Consider the following 22371-nt stretch of genomic DNA (forward strand, 5'->3'; position numbering starts at 1 on the left):
AAATTTTACTGAAATATGTTAAAACTTTCAGTAACATTTAAAAAAGTATAATTTTTACCCATCACACTGATAAACTAAAATAAAGTAAGCAACTTTAGATAACAAATATTTTATTAAATAGCAAAAATTCAAAAAAATGATAAATAAAATGTATTTACTGAAATATGTTAAACTTTCAGTAACATTTAAAAAAGTATAATTTTTACCCGTCACACTGATAAACTAAAATAAAGTAAGCAACCTTAGATAATAAATATTTTATTAAATAGCAAATTCAAAAAATGATAAATAAAATGTAAACATAAATTTCACTGATATATGTTTAACTTTCAGTAACATTTAAAAATAATTCTAATGTCATTTAATATCTCTTTTCTAATGTCATTTTCCTTGAAATGCATCTCACATACCTATAACAAAATGAATACAATATTTATATGTGCATTTAAAATAAATAGTACATACTATATTCATGTATGAAAAATTAATAGATTTTTGTAGAAAAATTAATAGATTTAAATTTCATAATCAAATAAAAAAAATTTTGCTTTAAGCAGTTACAATATATTATGGTCAAACAAAAATGTTTAAAGTTTGGGCAAAAATTTAATAAAATACTAAAATTATTAATATTTTTATTAAATAAAACTCTATAAAAATAACTATATATTACAATAGTTTGCGATATGATTGATAAGAACAACTTAATTATTATAAATAATTTATCCACAATTTAAAATAATTTACTCTTAGTAAAAATATAATAAAGAAGCATAATTAAATTTTTAAAAATAAAAACAAATATTACTCACTTTAGAATTCTTTGCAACTTCAAAATCTCTTGGCATGGCGGCAAGCCATTTCTTACGTATTGGGAAATCCAAAATTTCATACTTTTGTACCATCAACTTTGTAAAATCCTCTGCAGTTTGGTACACAGCACTCATATGCAATTATTCATAACACTAAGAATTAAATTAATGCTGACATTTATAACATTTGTAGAATAAATATAAATTTTACGAAGAACGTTGACATCAGAACACCGACGGTTGTTTACAAATTCAAATCAAAAATATTCGCCAATTGGCTGAATGCCGACACAGGTTATAATACTTCAGAATATCGCCAATGGCTCGTTTGATCAGATTCGGAGTTTTTCGTAAAAATAGCTACCCTGACTGGTTTCCCTCTGGGCCTAACTCTACTACGTCATCATCGCCTATAGTAACCCGTTGTGGGGCTTGATTCCTTTGTAGGAGGTATTGGACAAACCAGGGTTTCCGCTACGGTAGCTTTTTTCGCAAAATGCGAAAAGACCCCTCAAAAATGCTAAAATTCAACAAAGCCCTTTCGCATTTTTGCTAAAGGATTTTACTAAATTCCATTAAAAAAAAAAAGCTTCCGCGAAAAACCATGACGCTAACATCCATGAAAAAAACTTGATCAAACAAGAAGGCGAAAAAATCTAAATATCTTTCGCAAGAAGAACCATCGCAAGGAGAATCAAGTGTGAAGGCTTGTATTTCAAGTTTAGAAGAAATAAAAAATGGCACCGGCACTCATTATATGAGTTTTTTAGATGATGTGCCTAAGAAGGAAAGTGAAAAATTTGAGTTTCAGGGCCATATAATTTTAGATGGACTGAAACAGAGGGAAAGATTCCGTAATTTGATGCACAATTTTTTAAACTGTATCATTGAAAATATTACTGATAGATTGGGAGATTTGGATAAAATCGAAATGTTCAATATATACCTAGCAGGATGCCCCATAGTTCGGAAGAATTACAGCATTATGGTGTAAAGGAAATCCGTTGCATTTTCAATTTGTTTTCGGAATCTCCCAGAAAAGATTTTCAGTTTACAGAAACTGAATTACTTTGTGAATGGGGATTATTTAAACACATCTTAATGCAACCTGTCAAAGCTGGAATTCGAACCTGGGTTACCTCATTGGGGAATGCTCGATTCCCTGAGCCACCGTGGCTCCGATTTTACTTTTAATATCTATTTTATGACCAGCGTCGTTGAATATCTGACTCATTTTGTGGAGGTCTACGACTATTAATGCTCAACTCCGTAGACTTGTAATTTTGGACGGGAATTCCTAGATCAAGCATTAAGACAAATTAAACTTCTTGGGGGATTTTTTATGGAATTAAACTGCATTTGCGTTGCTTGGAGTGGAAAACAACGAAAACCTCTCTCGGTTAGATCGATGGCAAGGGGAATCTATTCCATGATTCGTCTACTTTCTTCCGTAGTTCTACAACCTGTTGCAGGTCAAGGCTGTCTTTAAAAGTTTCTTCCCTCGGGAATTATCCACTGAATTAACCGATTAGAGTTAACCGATGGAGAAATATTATTTCTCCAACGCTTAACTCAATGTCATGTGACCACTGAGGTTAATTTACGTCGTTACGTTGGTTGGTACGAGACAGGAGCAAAATTCTTATTAACCAGCCCTTCCTGGTATTTGAACCTGGGTAACATAATTGGGAGGCGAGCTCTCTATTTACTGAGCTACAACGGCTCAGTATTAATAGTTATGTTAATTCCAGAAAAAAAAAAAGATTTTGAATAGTGAAAATATCTTAATACAATTTATCGAGCCGTTTTGGCTCAGGGGATAGAGTGCTCACCTCCTAATGAGATCACCCATGATAAATCCCAGTGATGGTTGGCCGATACGAATTCTGCACCCGGCTCGCACCGACCACAGTGCTGACTTAAAATATCCTCAATAGTAGATGGATTATAGGTTAGAGTTACTGACTTATAGATTGAAAAAAAAACGCAAGCATATTCACAGGAAAGGAAATAATTTAAGCGTTCTTTACTTTTACTAGATACACGCTTTTAATCGAAAATAGATCATAAATCGTATTCATTGATTTATCAGCTGCTAAATCTAATCTGCTCATAAGAATTTTTTTTTTTTAATGCGAAAAATTTTATTTTTTTTCCCTCTCATTACCCTATTGTCATCAAATTTTGCTTTTTGTTTTAATTTTATAGGCATAGTTTTATAGGCTTACTACTCATGGTAATGACCTTAATGGCCATCCTATGTAGGGCCGGGATAGCCTGGTCGGTAGGGCACTGGGCCCATGTCCGAGAGTTCGTGGGTTCGAACCCCGCCGACCGAAGACTCCCCGTGTAGTATAATGGTGACTGGTGCAAGTTAAATCTGTCGAGTCGCAAAGTCCTCCATGTTTCCATAACAAATCAAAACCTCTGGGGGTACTGAATTGGAGATTGATCGTTCTCTGATTCAGGTCAAAATTACGATCTGTGGATGAATTAATGAATGTATGAATGGGTCCGCCCTATAAACGGGCGTGACGTAATGGGTCGCCATCTATGGCAGAAGTCGAATTCTTGGCCATAGATGGCGCCACTGGAAAACAAGAACAATCGCACCCCTCTGCCTTAACAGCCATACGAAAGCAAGCTACCAACCAACCATCCGTATGTATCCTTGTTAATAATAAAGTCAAAAAATCTTATACACTAGGGGACTGAAACTATTATAAGTGAGCGGAAAAAAGTTAAACTGCTATCAAATCACCTCTGAAAAATTTCCAAGAAGAAAAAAAATAAAGGAAGTAAAAAGCAATTATTAGAAAATCCACAAAGCTTCATCAGACAAATAAATTGGTATTGATGTCATTCCGCCTGTCTCACTAGTGAGTCGTCAGATTTCGATGACGTTATTGTTTTTACTCGTGAAAAAATTAATTTTTGACCCCTTATGTGCATATTTTTCTTGCATCAATTTTGACGAGAATTCTAAAAATATTAAGCGTGGTGATTAGGGAACAGTCTACATATTAAATCATTTATTTATACACCTACTACATAAAAAAAATTAAGAATTAGCTAATAGTTTTTAAATTTGAACTAAAGGCCGCGATGACTCAGGGGATAGAGCGTTCGCTTTCAAATTAGGTGAACCGGGTTCGAATCAAGCGATGGTTGGTCGATACGAATCCGCATCCAGCTTGCACCGACCACAGTGCTGACGTGAAATATCCTCAGTGGTTGATGGATTATAGGTTAGAGTCCCTTTGCCGTCAGGCTAACCGTGGGAGGTTCTCGTGGTTTTCCTCTGCATGTAACGCAAATGCGGGTTAGTTCCATTAAAAAAAGTCCTCCACGCAGGCAAAATTTCTCCTAATACTTGATCCAGGGATTCCCTTGTCTTCTGGATTGGGTTCGAAATTACAAGGCTACGGAGTTGAACATTAGTAGTCGTAAACCCAAAAATTGGGTCGGCTGTTCAACGACGGTTATAAAGCTATAAAAAAAATTGAACTAAGGAAACGATTCTTTCTAAGGAATATGAACTAAGGAAACGATTCTTTCTAAGGATTCTAAGGAAACGCAATATTGTTATACCCAAACGTAATATTTTTTAAAATGATCCTTTTGTTTTAAAACCTTAGTTAAAATTAAATTTAAAAACCTTTCTAAATTGATGAAACGGTAACATTTATGAACCTTTCAAATGTTTGATGACCTTCGAAAGTTTGAACATGCATAAGGCACCATAGGACATCAAGCTAGAACTACATTTTACCGATTAAATTTATTCTTCCCATGCTAAGTATTTGTTTCAGCTCTTTTTTTATTATTTCAAAACTCTTAAATAAAATTATTTTTCTAAAGTAAATATCTTACTGTTCATTGTAATTTGAATTACAGATATTTTTGTGAAAAAAAAAGAAGAAAAAAAAGAATTTAACTCAGTTACTAAAACAAATTGCGAAAAAAAACATGCCTATGCAGAGTCGTTTTTAAGGGTGGGTCCGAGCCCAGGGTCCCGAAAAGTAAAAAGTCTCAATAAAAAATTTTCCTTAATTTTTTTTTATCCAACTAATTTGTTTAAAAAAAAAAAAAGAAAAGGCTAGCAAGTGAGAGTGTTTGTGTGAATTCAAATGTTAAAAAAAAAAAAAAAAAATGGGTTCAGCCATGCGTATCATCGATCATGACATGCTGCAGATGGTGGGATAATACGTTCTTGTAGAACAAGAACAGAAAAGGTAAAAAGAACTGAAAGAACTGGACGCCCTATACAGTTTTGGGAAAATTGCAGTTTTGAATGCCAGAGAACAGCAATGGAACAAAGCTTTGTGCTGTCTGTTATTTCTTCGATGCTCCATCCTGTTTTATGTTGCTCGGTTCGTTTTTTATATTTCGAATTAGAACAGCATTAACATTAGTTTGGTCGTGTGCTCAGGTGAGTGTTAGAATCAAAGCATATCACCTGTATCAGTTTTATTGCGATTTCACCTAACAAGTTCTGATTGTGAGTATAAATTTATTACGCATATTTATTGATTATCGTTGAAATGATGCACTCAAATGGCGTAAAATATGATCGATTGATTTGAAAGTTTAACTACTAAAATACGTTTATCTTTAGAGTAAGTAATTTTAATTAGAAATTTTTTTCCTTAAATTGGTGTCGATCTTTTAAAAAATTTTCAATTTTATTTCTTTTTTTGTTTGGCAAAAGCTATTATTTCAGGCAAAAGCTTAAGCGTGTTTTTAGAATAAATTTTAAAACATTTGTTATAATTTATATATATATCAAAAATAGCAATTTTCAATCACGAAATTAGTTATCTTTCTGAAAATTGTAAAACATTTATAGTGCTTTTACGCCTGTGTGTGTTTCAAGGCTCAAAAAATTGCAACTCTTTTAGTTTTGTAATGTTTCTGATGCCGCCTTTTCTCAACTATTAGCGATGCATTTAGTTCTGAAAGTTGCTTAAATGATTGGTAACATTCTAATGTGTGCATTTTAGAACATGTTACAATGATTTGCTTGTCAAGAAAAAGAATACTTAATAGATAGAGTTTTAATTAATCAGACGAACAACCAAATCAACTATTGAAAAGAAGTATTCTGGAGAATTGTAGAAGTGATAAAATTTTTAGCATCACGAAGTATGCATTCCATGAATACAATTAAACTATTGGATTGCAGCAAAATGAAAATTTTGGAATTATTGGGTAAACTTGACCCTTTTCCTGCATAAAAAATTATGGGAACGAGGGCAATGGACATACATCCTATTTATCAGCTTCGATTTGTAATCAATCGAAGCTGAATCAATTGTGGAATATAAAGTATAAAACGAAATAATTGCAGAATTAACGAAAGCAAAATATTTTTCAGTAAGTATTGATTGAATGCTAGACATTTCCCACGTAGATGATTAGCTCACATTAGCTGTCCGATATGTGAACAACGGAATTCCCGTAGAACGTTTTTTTTGATTTTTTTTCCAATTGAAAGGCATAAATCTGAGTACTTGTCTGATACTATTGAATCTTTTCCTAATGACCAAGGCATAAATATCAGTGATTGTCGAGTACAAACATAAGATTTTGATTTTAAAACATTAAAATTGTAAGTTCGAATTCTTGTATTTTATATATATACACATTCTTGTATTCTATGTATATATATATTTTCTAATGTATTCTCTAATTCTTGTATTTTATGTGTATATATATATATATATATATATATATATATATAGAATTTATGCTTGAGTTAGCTTTGATTTCATTTTTAACTTGATTTTTATTCCTTTAAACATACTTAATATGATTTTTTTTATATTGTAAAACGAATCATGAAAAGAAAAATATATTCGTAAGTATTACACATGTTATATGAATCATTTTCACTTTGTTACTTTTTGCTCGTTATTCGAACTCTTGCGAAATCTCTCCCACGAACTCTTATTATTTTTTTTTATTTAATGATACGATGATTATATTATTACTTACAAATTCTAAATCTATCGTGTTTCGTCTGGATCTAGAGAAATCAGTTATATTACGCATTAAATATCAGCAAAATGGCTCAGTGAAATGCGTCGCAAATTAATTCGGATTATACTTAAGTAAGCATATTGCAATTATCTATAATACATGTAATATTAAACGTAAATACTTAATGAGCTAAAATTTCACTAATTAAAAAAAATTACATTAAATGTTTATGCAAGTTGAAAGGGAAAAGGAAATGTAAAATAAAAATTAAAATTTGTCAGATATTTTAATTTTATAATACATGTAATTACTCAATATTTTATGTAATTAAAAAAATTAGAACTAAATTAAACGTTTTAGTAAGTTGACTATATAAGGGAAAATGAAATGTAAAATATTCGTTATATATTTATAACTATATAATACATGTGATTATATAATATTTAATGTAATTACTTAATGTAGTAAAATTTCATTAATTAAAAAATTTGGAATTAAATTTATTTTTTTGTAAGTTGACTAAATAAGAAAAAAAATATAAATAGCAATTGTTTATTATGTTATTTATTTTGTAGTTACATATTTTTTTTTAAATATGTTGATAAACTCAAGTAATTAAAGTCACCAACAATTAAAAATATTAAAATTCAAGCTGCACATTAAGTGCAGGTTCGTTGGGAAAATTACGTGGATGTGAACAGATTGCTTTTCTTGATTATCATCATTAATCATTTTTAAGAAAAACATCAAAACCAGTTTGATTACTGGGTCAAACTTGCAGATTTTTTTAAAAATCGTCTTTCAACTCCTCTATTTCCTCTTCTAATTAAACAGGTTTTAATGTTTTCAGTTCCGCCTTCCTAAATAGAGATTCGTTAATTACCAATTGAAGTTTTTGTTTTTTCCACATTTAGACACTGATTTGAAAAATTATCGTTTGAAAGTGAGTCGTGTTTGGCAGATTTAACCTTTAACGCAGGAAAAGACTTCATGCTGCTTTTCATAAGCAGGGGTGTGTCCAGACATTTTGTGAAAGATCCGGTTTTTGTGAAATTGTGAAAAAATTACTCACATACTTTCAACCAGCGTCCTACTTTTATGAATTTGTGCAAATAGGGTCCGGTTATTGCAAAAAACATTTTCAAGAAGTTTTTAAATTGTTAATAGATACAAGATTATGCTCAGCACTTTAAAATTATAATAAAAAAAATTAAATTTTTAAAAATAAACAGCATTTGCTGCTTCAAAATTAGAGATGCAACATACAAATATTTGGTGTTTAGCCTATACTGCTGAACGTAGAATATTCATTTCGGACGAATAATGGAAGAATCGTCTGCCGAAGACAAAACTTAATTCGTTTACCTCTATCTTTCTTGTTTTCTGCCCTGGGAAGGGTTTATTCAATTAACAAGACAATAATGAAGATTAACAAGTTTGTGAAGGGTCCAAATAAAAGAAAAATCATTTTGTGAAGGGTCCGTTTTTAAGTTAAAATATTTCGTGAAGGGTCCGTTTTTATGAAAAGATATTTTGTGAAGGGTCCGTTAACGGACCCAAATTTCTTCTAAACAGACACCTGCCTTAATTAATCCTATATCCTTGTTAATAATGAAGTCATTAAGGTATATACATTAGGGGACTGAAACTAATGTAAGTTAGCAGGACAAAGTAAAACTGCCATCAAATCGCTACTGAGAGAGGCGGATATCCAAGGAAAAAAAAAAAAGAAGTGAAAAGGGATTATCAGTAAGTTTCATAAGACAAATAAACTGGTTTTTATGTTCTTCGTACCGCCTTTGTCACTAGTGAATCGTCAGATTTCAATATCGTTATTGTTTTTACTCACTTAAAAAATTAAGCTAGCTAAGCAGTTTTTAAATTTGAACTAGAGAATCAATTCTCATTATGTTGCATTATTGTAATACCCAAACGTCATTTTATTATTTTTTTTATTTTTTTTTTATATATAAATTATCCTTTCGTTTTAAAACTTTTATTAAAAGTAAATTAAAAAAAACTTCTGAATTGATGAAACGGTGACATTTAAGAACCTTTAAAATGTTTGGTGACCTTTAAAAGTTTTAAAATGCATAAGGCACTGAATTAGATCAAAATGGAACTACATTTTACCCATTAAATTTATTCCTTTTATGCTAAGTATTTGTTTCAGCTTTTTATTTTTATTTCAAAACTCTTAAAAAAAATTCTGATTGCATTTAATCTGATGAATAATTAATCTGAAATACTCCACATTTGATAGCTCAATTTTTGATGGGATATTTATTTTGCTACCTTGCATTTTACAATAATCGAATGATAGTGTCGAAGAGAGTAATTAATTACCCATCAGAAGTTTATTTTTAATTTTTAATTTCTATAATGGACATAGAACAGCTGACCCTATTCCAAATAATTTTATCCCAATGCTGTGTATAAAAATAAATAAAGAAATTAAAATCGCACTAGACAGATTAATGTGATCAATATGTTAAATTTTCTTTTAGTAATATTCATTCAAAAAAAATTGTTTTGATACGTAAAACTTTCATTCGGGCTTGTATTTTTCAGAGAAACGTGCCCAGTCATGTCAAATGTTGAAATTTTTTATGCTCTGTAAAATATTAGATATTCTACGCCATTTTGATTTATGCTGTGTTTACAAGAGTTGAGTGGATATTAAAATCGTAAATAAAACAATAAATAAACTATATTTTACAAAATATCAAATCAAATCTCTTTTTCATGGTTTCTCTTCATCAAAATAAAATCACATTCACTTTGAAAAAGTCTTTGATTTATTGCTTTAATAATTATCTACCGAAACCTTTTTCAGAGAATTGAAGATTAAAAATATGTATTCGCGCAAACGATAAAAAAACGGAGAATTTAGTATATTGTCTAAATAAAATTTTTTTATTTCTTTCATGGTAGAATACAAAGGCGTGATTTTTTTTAAAACTAAAAACACATACTTTAGTGCTGTGCACAAAAAAAAAAGATAAATTAGAATGACTTTAGATTTAATGATCATATATTTTAGCGTACTAGAATTCTTGCTTATTGATTCGTGGGCCTTTAAATATGCTAATCAATTTGTGCAGGTGATATTTACTTTTTTTCCCAACATATTTGGATTCTTGATCCACAAAATGTGGGATATAACAGCAATTTGGAATTCTTTTTTTTTTTTGGTTAATGGCGGGCACTTGGGTATATTTCCCATTGGTCTCAGGAATGCCAGAACTGCTACTCTCTCTTCGTTATCCAGTGAGCACCTATGGCCAAGCCACGGCGGTGGATCAGCGTCGCCCACGTCACACAACCACAAACCCGTTTATAGGGCGGGTCACAATCACACAGAAGAAAGGACATAGAACGCAGAGAGAGAAAGAAACATCCATGTCCTGAGCGGGATTCGAACCCGCAACCATCAGCTCCGCAAACACCACCTGATCGGCATTTGGAAAATATAATCCTACTAGTTTCTTTAGGAGTGCGGTTGAAAGTTTAGTTCCCTTAAATTATTATTTTATTTTATATTCAATGGTCGAGAACTTAACAAAATGTAGCAATTAAATGCACAAAACCAGGAGCAATAAATAATATAAAAAAGACTTCTACAGTATGGTGGCCATCTACAATGACATGTTCCCCGCAAAAGGGTATAGTAGGGGTCTGGATACTTTACACAGCAAATGTTGAAATTATTTACAAAAGAAAAAAAAATGCAATTTATAATTTTTCTTTAGCTGTAAAATAAGTTTAAATATCTTACAGCAAATATTGAGACTTATTTGTAAAAAAAAAAAAAAAAGAATGCAATTAATTATTTTTTATTTCGTTGTAAAATATAAAATAATAATTTAATCAACTAGTCCGTAGTCTATTCCCCTAAACATATATATAGAAAACGTTCATGGAAAGCTTCAAATGATTTGAACTAAAATATTTTGAAATATTGCATTTAGAAGGAAAAAAAATAACTGAAAAATCAGTTTTGAAATAAAGGTAAAAAAAGACACAATTTATTAACTATGAATTCTTTTTTAAAATCACAATGACTTCTGTTTGATTTGACGTAGAAACAAAACTCAAACGATTTTAGAAAAATATGAAAAATAAAAATTAAGTACAAAAAGAGATTAGCTAAATTTTAAAAAAACTATGTTTTTCCTAAAATAATATGTTGAATAAATTATGAAAATTATACCTATTTATAAAAGATACCATTATTATGAATTTCTCATCAAACATTTCAATTGGGTATAATATGAAAAAAACACAACTACTTCGATTTAGTAGGAACAACATATGACGCAATGCTAAACGAATGGAATTTAGTTGTTGTTTATTTAGTTATTGCTATTAGTAGTTGTTGTTATTTGCTTTAGTTGTTGTTGTTTATTTAGTTGTATTTAGTTTCAATAACTTTTCTTTATAATGCAATAAAATCTGGCGAGCAACTATTTAAACGAACGAACACTTCGTTTGTTTATTTGTGGCTTGAAGTTAGGCTCGCAGAAAATGCCGTTCATGGGTTAAATTTAGTAGGAACAACACAACCTATGACGTAGGCTATATTATACCCAATTGAAATAAAAATTTTAAAAATAAATCTTCGACAAAGAAATAAGTATCTTTCATAACTATCACCATTATTTGTAACAGTTCCTTCTTTTTTCATTAACTAAAACCATTCAATTCAATTTATTTTATACTTTTAAACTTAAACAAGACACAAATTCAAAACTAGACTAGATCCCGCTTTAAACCTGTGAATTCAACTGTTTGACGTAAAATTTAATTTTAAGACTAGCATTGATAAAATGATGAAAAAATTTCATTGTTATTATTAAATATTTTCAAAATAATTACTAGTCCTTTATTGGTTAATATGTTCATATGTTAATGCGCTAATATGTTCACAATAGCTAATGAAATTAAATTACAATGTACGGGCTCCGCTAAAAAAGGGTCGTACATTTGGGGAAAAAGATTTGAAAACCACAGTGCTAAGGAGCACGAATACGAGAAATATTACAAGAGAACCGAATTGAGATCACGTCTGTGTACAGAAAGGCTTGTTTCATACATGATATCGTGCTTTGTGAAGGGAGAACCACGCGATCACAAATGTGATCAAGGTCCTGAAAGGGTTAAACTATATATAAGCAATCTTTTCATGTTACACATCATTAATGTTGATGGCTTAGGGCAATGTTTCCCAAAGTGTGGTACGGGAACAGTTTAGCGGTGGTACGCTTTCTTATGAGAATATCTTACAACAAAAGAACATTTCAAAAAAATTTTATTTAAAAACAAAGGTCTCAATGAAAATTTACAATTAAGTATTTTTCTATTGGCAATTTTTTTCTGAGTTAACAGTTAATAATTAGTATTGCCAAAAGCCAGTTGTAATTTTTAACTTTTGGGCAATTTTTTTTTATAGTAAAAAATACATTATTTTTTTTATTAAGGTACACAGCGTTACGAAAAATTTAGAAAGGGTAAACAAAAGTCATAAGTTTGGGAAACACTGGCTTAGGGGATAGAGCGCTCGCCTACAAATGAGGTGAACCGATTTCGAATCCCACAGATGGTTGGTCGATACGAATTCCGCATCCGGCTTGCATCAACCACAGCGCTGACGTGACAAATCCTCACTGATAGACGGATCATGGGTTAGAGTCCCCGCGTCGTCAAGCTAATCGTGAGAGGTTCTCGTGGTCTTCCTCTCCCTGTAACGCAAATGCGGGTAAGCTCCATCAAAAAGTCCTCCACGAAGGCAGACTTCTCCCAATACTCGATCCAGGAGTTCCCTTGTCTTCTAGATTGGGTTCAAAATTACAAGTCTACGGAGTTGAACATTAGTAGTCGTAAACCCATAAAATTGGGTCGGCTGTCAACGACGGTAATAAAACAATATATAAGCAACCTTTTCATGTTGCATATCATTTACGTTGAGCCGTGATGGCTCAGGGGATAGAGCGTTCGCCTTCTAATAACATAAACCGGTTTCGAATCCTAGCGATGCTTGTTCGATACGAATTCCGCATCCGACTTGCACCGACCACAGTGCTGACGTGACATATCCTCAGTGGTTCATCATGGGTTAGAGTCCCCTTGTGGTCAGGCTAACCGTGGGAGGTTCTCGTGCTCTTCCTCTCCATGTAACGCAAATGCGGGTTAGTTCCATCAGAAATCCTCCATGAAGGCACATTTCTCCTAATGCTGGATTCAGGAGTTCCCTTGTCTTTTGGATTGGGTTCAAAGCTACAAGGCTACGTAGTTGAACATTAGTAGTCATAAACCCAAATATTGGGTCGGCTGTTCAACGACTGTTATAGATACAGATATCATTTATGTTATATATTATATAATATAAGCAATCTTTTTATGTTATTTACATTATTACTAAGAAAGGACAATTTTTTTAAAGATATATAAAATATTTTAGTTCATTAAACCTAATAATTTTCATAAATACTATGTATTGATTTTAATTATAATTTAAACCACACACTTCCTGGAAGCTCTAAAACTGTGACGTCGATCGCACAAGACGTAAACAAAATTCGAGGTCTTGATGCATACGTATAAATTTAAAAGCATTTAACTGGTTTCACGAACTTCAACAGCAGAAAGGAATTCCCCCTTTTTTTCTTTTAATTAAAATGCAGTAGAATGCTTATAAAAAACACTTTAAACAACTTAAATATGAAGTTAATTTAACTAAATTATATCTTTTTGAGATTCTGCCTCTGATACATTGAACAACATTTAGTCAGTTTTAGAGCTTTAGAAATATTAATTTAAGATTATTATTTTTTTGGCAGTTGTCTACGTCAAAAAATGATTGTTTTATCCCTTTGGTTGGAATTGTTTTTAATTACAATTAAAAATTTATAACAAAGGTTAGAAAATTGAATTTTCAATTTGATTCCTGTTACTTTTTTTGGAATTTTTAGGACATTTAAATATTAACTTATTATCAGAGTCTAATGGATCTTGTTTAATGCGAAACTTTAATAAATACACTACAAAAAATATTCTACAATATATAAAGAGAGCAAATAATTAAATGTTATCGCTTTTAATTCAGTGGTTAAAAATAATTATAAATGCTTAATTAATCGAAATTTTTATAAAAAAAATTACTTTTTTTATTAAAAGTTTCGATTTATACATGTGAATTCAACTGTTTAGCGAATAAACCAATTTTGAGACTAATATTGATAAAACGATATGATGAAAAAAATCTATTTTTTAAGCGTTCTCTAAATATTCTCAAAATAATTCATACATTTTTGGCCACTGCATACTTTTAAAATAATTATTAGTCATCCGTTAATTAATGTGTTCATAATTGCTAGTGAAGTTTATTCATTAAATATCAGGATTCCGTAAAAATTTTTTATTTAATAATAAATTTCCTTTAGCAATATCACGGTAAAATTTCCCTTCTATAGTTAAAAAAAAAAAAAAAAAAAAAACGATTGAAACTTAAACAGTTATTAGCCACAGTACTCCAATAGAGAGTTAAAGTACTGTAGCTAGTCAGAAAACGGTCAGAATTTTGATTGCTAATTCTCTCCCTCACTAATACGACCAATCGAAATTTTAAAGAAGAAAATAATGAAAAATATAATAATAACAACAGAAGCTGACGTTGCCAGGTTGTACCAGCTCCGGAAGTCATAAAAACACAAAATCTTTTCTATCCAGAGAGCACGACAAATGTCTAAAATTTGCTCTCTCTGTACCACAAAGGTTTTGTAAAAAAGTCTAAAAGTTTTTCTTTCTCTTGACTTTTTTCATTTTATTCTTCATCTGCGCATTGTAATAGAGGGCGTTGTTTTCTTTAGTTTTTAGTTTTTTCTTTTTATTCTGCTTTGCTTGTGAAATCGATGTTTGACCTGTGACTATGTGAGTTTTTATTTTTTTGATGATTTTGTTTGAGTTTCTTTTCTTAATTTGTTATTTGTATTGCGTGTTTTTTTTCCCTGGACTTCTATACAAAACCATCAGGATACTGAGGGAGTTAATTTAAACATTTGCTTCTCCCTCACTTAGAAATGGTTTTGTTTTTATGGCTACCGAAGCCGGTACCCCCTGAAGACGTCGACTTCGGTGGTCATATTTTTATTTTTATTTCCTTCGTTTTCTTTATTGTTACTTCTGAAATTTCTGCTGCTTTTTAGCTCGTTTTTTTCAAAGAAGTTTTTTCTATTTAGAATTAAAAATATTTGTGTTTTCTTTTAGTATTACAGTCTAAAATTTGCTCTCTCTGTACCCCAAAGGTTTTGCAAAAAAAGTCCAGAAAGAGAGAATACAAAGTTTTTGTTTTTGAATTGAGTTTTTGTTTTTGAATTTATTTTTGTATTCTTTCTCTCTCTCTCTTATTTTTTGGCCTTTGTATTTTGTATCTTTTCTTTTTCTTCTTTCTTTTTTTTTTTTTTTTTTTTTTTTTTTTTTTTTGTCTTTGTATTTTGCATTACAAGTTTTTGTTTTGAGTTTTTGTTTTTGAATTTGTTTTTATATTTTGTATTCTCTTTTTCTCTCCTTTGGACTTTTTTTACAAAACCTTTGGGGTACAGAGAGAGCAAATTTTAGACATTTGTCGTGCTCTCTCGATAGAAAAGATTTTGTGTTTTTATGAATTCCGGAGCTGGTACAACCTAGCAACGTCATTGTCCTTATTATGTTTTTCATTATTTTCAATGTTTTCTTCCTTAAAATTTTCGATTGGTTTCAATTTTCGTATGGAATTTCTGTTGCATTGCGTAGAAATTCCATACGAAATTGCATTCTTTTGGAAATTTAGTATTTAACTGCTTTATACATGAGTTTTGATTTCTCTTTTTATCACAAAACACGACCATTTAATTGTTATTGTGCTACCGTTATTTTTAATTACTAAGTTAAGATCACAAAGAAACAAAAATTTATACAAGAGCAACCTAAAATTTCTCAGTTAGCTCTTTAGCCACTTTAGGAAAAATTTAACATCCTCATTATACTGAATATTAGTTTTCACCATTTTATTTAGAATTTTGCCAAATTCAATTTAAAATTTAGTCAAATAGTAGTCTGAAATATAGCGAATAATGTTTTTGAAAGTTAATTTTATTTTTCGCTCCTTTTCTTTCGAATTAGCTTGCCCATAAACTTTTATTATTATATTAGTTTATTAAATACTGATATAATAGTAAGACATATATTTTATGATTATTAAGTAGAGCACTTTTATTGTGAAATTTATGTGACTCATGTAAACAGTTCTCATTAATGAAGTTTATTTTTAGGACATGCGTTTGAAATATTGATCTTTTCCCCCCTCCCCACCTTCCCGAAAGGCACAGCCCACACATCAACTAGTCAGTGAATCCAGATGTCTTGCCGTTTCCCGGACTGCGATTTCTGAGATCGCTCATAATCCTGTTTTCCTTCTTACAAACAACCCCATTCCCTATCAAATGGTAAGCTGTTCATGTCTTATTCCAATTTATTAAATAAACTTCCATGTATGTTGTTTTATAGTAATTTCTAATGAACGATGAGTTTCTTTATTGGTTCTTAATTTTTAACTAACAATGTATTTGTCTTCAAAATTGGGAAAATAAAACGTGTTGCGTAACCTTTCCGGGAATAGCAGAAACATCCACGCGTGGGAGCCCTTGCGTTGCCAAGGGCAACAGGTTTATCTTTAACTGATGCAATGAAGATGCCGCTTTGAGAAAGATATCATAAAATTAAGATTTAAATAAAAGAGTTCGAATCTAATCACGAAGTGAATGCTTTTTAGAAGATACAAAAACGGAAACTTTCTCACTTTTTTTTGTTGATAGTTATCGGTTTAAGGGAATAATTTACCAAACAGAGCATGCTGGAAATTTTTTCTTTATTTGTTGACATTTTAAAAATTTATCGTTTTCTATGGCTAGAATGCTTGTGGAATAATCTTACTCTTGATCAAACACAATTTGCATTTTCAAATCAGACACCATATATAATTTAACATAGTGCCAAGAAAAAAATAAATTGCACAACAAATTATCTAAAGACTGACATGTTAAAATATTCCAATTTCATAAAAACATTTATATTATGATCTTAAATAAAATTCATAGACAATCGTTTGCTGATCTTGTGGAGAAAAAATTATTCTATGTGTTATGAATATATGTTTATAAATGCATGAATAATGAGAAGATAATGATGATTAATAATGAATATACAATGAAATAAGTTGTCAATGAATATATGTTATATAAATGAATATAATGCTACACAAATATATGTATTTTAATTTCAGTAATCACATTCTCAAATTTGTTTATCGTTTGATAGTAATATTAGGTAAATAATTTTTAAAAATTTTAAATTATGTAAAACACAGCATTCATAAAAATTTGGAAACACAAAATAATGAAAGCAAGTAACTAAATGATTATCAAGAAGGTATGATATAATATATTGTATATTGTAAATTAATTTAAGTCTGTTACTTATTTGTATTGTTTCTTTATTTTAAAATCAAATGATCGAACTCTTTAATTTCAAGGACAAGTTATTTTAATGATATTTTAAAAGATTTTGAATTTTCGCGCATAAAAGAAAGGATATTACAGAATCATTGGGGTCAAAGGTGGTTTAGGTTTGTTTTATAGTGTTGAGCTTTACAATAATTTTTAGAATATTTTCTTTTGAAAAAAGAATTGACGGTATTCTTGCCCACCAGTTCCATCACGAATGAGTAACATTACGCTTATTTCCTTTTAATATAGCAAAAAATTACGCCATACGAAAAATTAAAAAGCGAAATTTCATCTGAATTATATTTCAAGTTTTATTCTTAACAAGTCAATCAATAAAAAAATACATTGATTTGTGCTAGTTTATAATAACGCAATAATTATCAGAATTAAAATAATCTCCTGTAAGTTTGAAAGAGTACGTTAGTGGTTTGTTTCTTTTTGCTACCAAAAAAAAGTGCTTAATATTTTACGTTACCCAAAAATTCTGCTTACCTATTGTATGAATTTTATATTATATTAACTACAAATTTTTCAAAAACTATTTTATGTTCCTCAAATTTGATTTAAGTTTTACAAAATACTTCGATGTTCTTTTTATTTTAGATGATTGTTTTGAGTTGATTTCCTATAATCAGAAACACATACAGCAGTTACTTTGATGAGTCATTTTCACTTATTTTTAAATCAAAATGTTCATTTTTGTAACTTGTCAAATTTGAACTACTTTAAGTTTTTTTTTCCTTATTAGATTTTTCTATCATGAATCAACAACCCTCAATCAATCAGTGTTCTTCAAATTTTACTTTTGTTTTACGAAATACTTCAACATTCTTTTTATAAGTTAATTTAATATAATCTAATGCACACAACGTTAATTTTCATTAGCCACTTCCATTTATTTTTATATTACATTGCTAATAATCTGAATTGCTGGAAATTTGTGGAAATTTGTTGTTAATTTGTTGTTAATTGCTGGAATCATTGCTGGAAATTTGTTGTTAATTTTGAACTGTTTCACGCTTTTTTTTTCTTTTCAGATTTTATCTATCATATAACAACAATCCACAATCAAAGTTCACTCGCTCAATGAGAGTAATTAAAGGAGCTTCATTAACTGTGATTTTTTTTATGTGAACATGAAGAACTCTATACAAAGATACCTGAATTGGATACCTTTGAAATCTGATGAACTCTACTCTAAGATCCATGGCTACAAAATGAGTTGGGAAGATATGAAACAACATGGATACCCTCTTCCAGATCAGAACGATTCAAGCAAAATAATTATTATGTTCGACAATATGTTCGATGCATGCGATGATCCAGCCGTGCAGAAATGTAGGTGTGGGAAGTTGATGTCCATCCTTGACCAGAACTGGTACCTGGATCAAGCTGGGTGCACCTATCATCCAGGTAAGCGAACATTCGGAGAAAGATCTTCCTCAGCAGTCTTCAGTTGTTGTGGAAAAACTGATGACAGTGTGGGCTGTGCTTTCAGCGAGCACCATGTTAGCTTTCACAGGCCGTACATGAACGCTAACTTTCTGCAAACGAAATATAATACTATAAATAATGGAAAGAAACCTTCAAACATTTACTCTCTTGATTGTGAGATGATATTCACCACGTGTGGATTGGAGCTTGCCAAAGTGACATTGATTGATATTAGTGGATCCATCATGTATGATACCTACGTCCGACCAGAACATCAGATCTTAGATTACAACTTTGAATTTAGTGGTATAGACGAATCCCAGCTGGAAGGAGTGACCACTACCTTAACTGACGTCCACAAAATATTCTCCAATTTGCTCAACAAAGATACTATTCTAATAGGACACTGCCTCGCCAATGATTTTCTTGCTTTAAACATTGTCCATGAAAACGTTGTCGACACTGCCTGCCTCTTTCCCCACGAGTTGGGACATCCTTATAAACATTCGTTAAAGTACCTCACTTTGACGTACTTGCGGAAGAATATTCAAGCTGGCAACAAAGGGCACAACAGTATAGAGGACGCTCGAAGTTGCTTAGAGCTTGTGCTTTGGAAAGTTTATCATGAAACCAGAGGTTCTCCAACGAATTCTCCGAATGCTCACGGATTTATTCCTTTTTCGATACCTTCAAGTAATCTTTCACCACCGAATTCTTTTACGCCAACAATACAGCCAAATGGTTTTCCACGAGACTTATCTGTGAATCCAGACTACCTTCCTGCTTTAGGGCCACCGATACATATTTTAATGTCAGTACCGCCTCCAAATAGATTTCCTCCAGTACCACCTACCCGCTTCATTTCCTCGAACCTTGTTTATTTACCTTTTAATCCTGCTCTTCCATGTATAAACTTTCCTCCACCACTTTGCCGGGTTAATGGTCCTTTACAGTGGTGGCCATTTTGGAGGGGAACTATGTGAAAACTTCTGGAGATGAGTATTTTTTATCATTTTGAATTTTATTTTGGACCTATCCTCTGATCAGGCGATAAAGAATTTCAGTGATAAGTTTCGTCAGAATGTCGTAACATACTGAATTTTAAGGGTATGATTGAGGCAACATGACACTGAAATTTTTTTTATCATCTGTTAGAGAATATGTTTGTCAATTTTTATATTAAAACTTTTAAAACAGGCTGTAAAAATTGCATTTAAATAACTTATGAGGCTTCTATTGTGGAACAATTATCCACCTATACGATAAATAAAAAAGTGATTACAGCGTCTTCTGATGACTAAATTAATAGTCACTATTCCGTTTATTTCAAAAAAACTTTACATGCAGTAAAACAGTTATACGTTAACATAGGAAAGCTATTGCAGTGTCTTCTGTTGACAAAAATTAGAATAATTTCAGGATAAATTTCAGAATTATTCAAAAAAATTCAGAATAAATGCTAGTTTTGAATTTCAGAACAGAATTGAATTCTGTTCTGAAATTCAAAATTAGAATTTTTATTTAAAAAACAATATAGAAGGAGAGGTTAAAGATTATGTGACACAAGTTTGCCAAAAAAGGGAAACTAATCAACTTTCGAATTATGTAGAAACACATTCAATAGTAGCATAACGCAGTGTATTTTGGCATCCTGTTGCTTATCATACACGATTTTTTCTGAAGATTCAATTCTTATTGGCTCAAAATTCTTATTTTCTCAAAGTATCTAAACCGAAGAAATTCTGAAACTTTATTTTTTTCATTTTATAACTTACAAGATAGCAAATAAACATCAAATTTAGTCACAAAAGGTGTTGAAATAACTTCGAAGTAGCGTATTGTCGTTTTATTATATGTAGACACTTATTCTAAACTGTAGTTGTATTATTTATTTAATACCATACTTTACATAAATTATTAACCTTGATAAACTGTTCATAAAAATTTTAATCGAAGTTAAATTTTTATCTGAAAAAGTTTGATGAGACTTATTTTTGAGCACACTATGATTGTGTAAGATGTTTACTTTATAAGTTATAAAACAAGCCTATCCATGAAATAATCTTAATTCAAAAGCTTTAATAAACTTTTTATAAAGACTAGTTTATTTATTTGAAATAAATTGTTTTTATTATTATTATTATATATATAACATAATAAAGACAAAAAAGAAAAAAGAGAATAACGAAGAAAATTAAGAAAAATAATAAGTTCTATTTACTGCGCATATATTGCAAGTAAGAACTCATTAAATATGTTAAAAATATAAAAATATCGTCGGGAAATCATGAAAAAAGTATATAAAGTTTCATGAAAAGAGAAGGCGAAAAATTATAGAAATAAAAAAATAAGGGTAACAAAGTAATTGAGTAAAATACAATAAATTTTATTGTGTTTTTCTCTTCAGGGAGAAGAAACTTTAAGATAGTTCTTGAAGTGCTTAAATATTTTTTTATATTACATTTTGGAAATATTTTTTAAAACACAATGTGTTTTTTTTAGTCTTTTTAACTTTTATTTCGTTCAGAATATATATTTTAATCTCAAAATGTCTGTGTATAACTAAGTAACCTTGTCAAATAATGTTCCTCTATTTACTTGAAGAGAAGAAGTTCAGTTTTTTGAGCAGGGTAGCACACTGGTTCGACTTGGAATTGAACTTATTGGAACAACATGTTGAGTGATGTTTTAAAAACACTCTATTTTTTTCGCTTTTAAAAGCATGCTCTAGGCATCTGTAAATACATAATATTAACTTGTTTATGTTAATATATATTCTAAAAGATACTATCTTCGATACTACTATTCGTTGATAATATCAATTAACTTGTTCTTGTTAACTTGTTGATCAGTTTCAGGGTCAACAGTACATGGGAATTGAAAATAATGGTCTTAAGCACACAATTCATAACGTTAAAGTTACAGTTTAGGAGCTACCCTTTTTTCAATTCCTACAATTAGTTCACACTGTCCCTATATCTTGTTCAAATTTTCAATCGTTAATAAAATACTTTTTATTCATCCACTCTAGTTCAAACACATTTTTTTCGAACTTGTAGTGGGTGACACTTGCTATAATATAGTTTTTTCAAATATTAATTCATTCATTAAATAGGGATGAGTGAGAAACGAAATGGAATTTTCTGATTGGTTAAGCGTTAGTCATTGTTTAAAATTTTACTCTAAGCGACAGTTTTTCACATATTTTAAAGGTAACATCAGTGATAGTTTCTAACTTATAGCTCTATTTGAACAAAAAAAAATTATTGCGCACATTTAAATATTTAATTATTTAATATTTGTTGTGACAGCTATACACAATAAAGAACATTACGTGGTAGCACGTGGGATCCACGTCATACAAAAAAAAAACATATTTTGTGGATGTCGTATTTGTACAGTTATGCTTATCCGTTTGACTGTAAATCAAGTTAATGGAGTTGATTTCTCGTCTGTGTACTATTTGTTATTACATTTTAGCAGTGTCAAAGTGCCAGTAATGTTTATATAAAACGTTTTAAATGCTCTAACCATTTAAGGCAACTCCATATTCACTTTTTACCCAGTTATTTTTGTTTCAATAACTATATTTCTCAAGAGTA

The 22371-nt window shown here is 30.4% G+C and overlaps 1 protein-coding gene and 1 long non-coding RNA gene across 2 annotated transcripts; one reads left to right on the top strand and one right to left on the bottom strand.

Moving 5' to 3' along the window:
* Positions 1–244: 244 nt before the first annotated feature.
* On the bottom strand, positions 245–1262 carry LOC147812052 (uncharacterized). Its single transcript, XR_015433205.1, has 2 exons — positions 813–1262; positions 245–410 (listed from the first exon to the last, which is right to left on the bottom strand). It is a non-coding gene; the product is annotated as an uncharacterized LOC147812052 (long non-coding RNA).
* A 3706-nt stretch (positions 1263–4968) lies between these two features.
* On the top strand, positions 4969–20869 carry LOC107456857 (putative exonuclease GOR). Its single transcript, XM_016074824.4, has 3 exons — positions 4969–5313; positions 16103–16276; positions 18373–20869. Exon 3 carries the CDS (start codon positions 18472–18474, stop codon positions 19750–19752), a length of 1281 nt encoding a protein of 426 aa, XP_015930310.1. The 5' UTR covers positions 4969–5313; positions 16103–16276; positions 18373–18471; the 3' UTR covers positions 19753–20869.
* The last annotated feature ends 1502 nt before the right edge of the window (positions 20870–22371 follow it).

Source organism: Parasteatoda tepidariorum, chromosome 4 (assembly GCF_982258835.1).
Source record: "Parasteatoda tepidariorum strain Cologne lab strain chromosome 4, Ptep-v5.0, whole genome shotgun sequence".
NCBI classification, from domain to species: domain Eukaryota; kingdom Metazoa; phylum Arthropoda; class Arachnida; order Araneae; family Theridiidae; genus Parasteatoda; species Parasteatoda tepidariorum.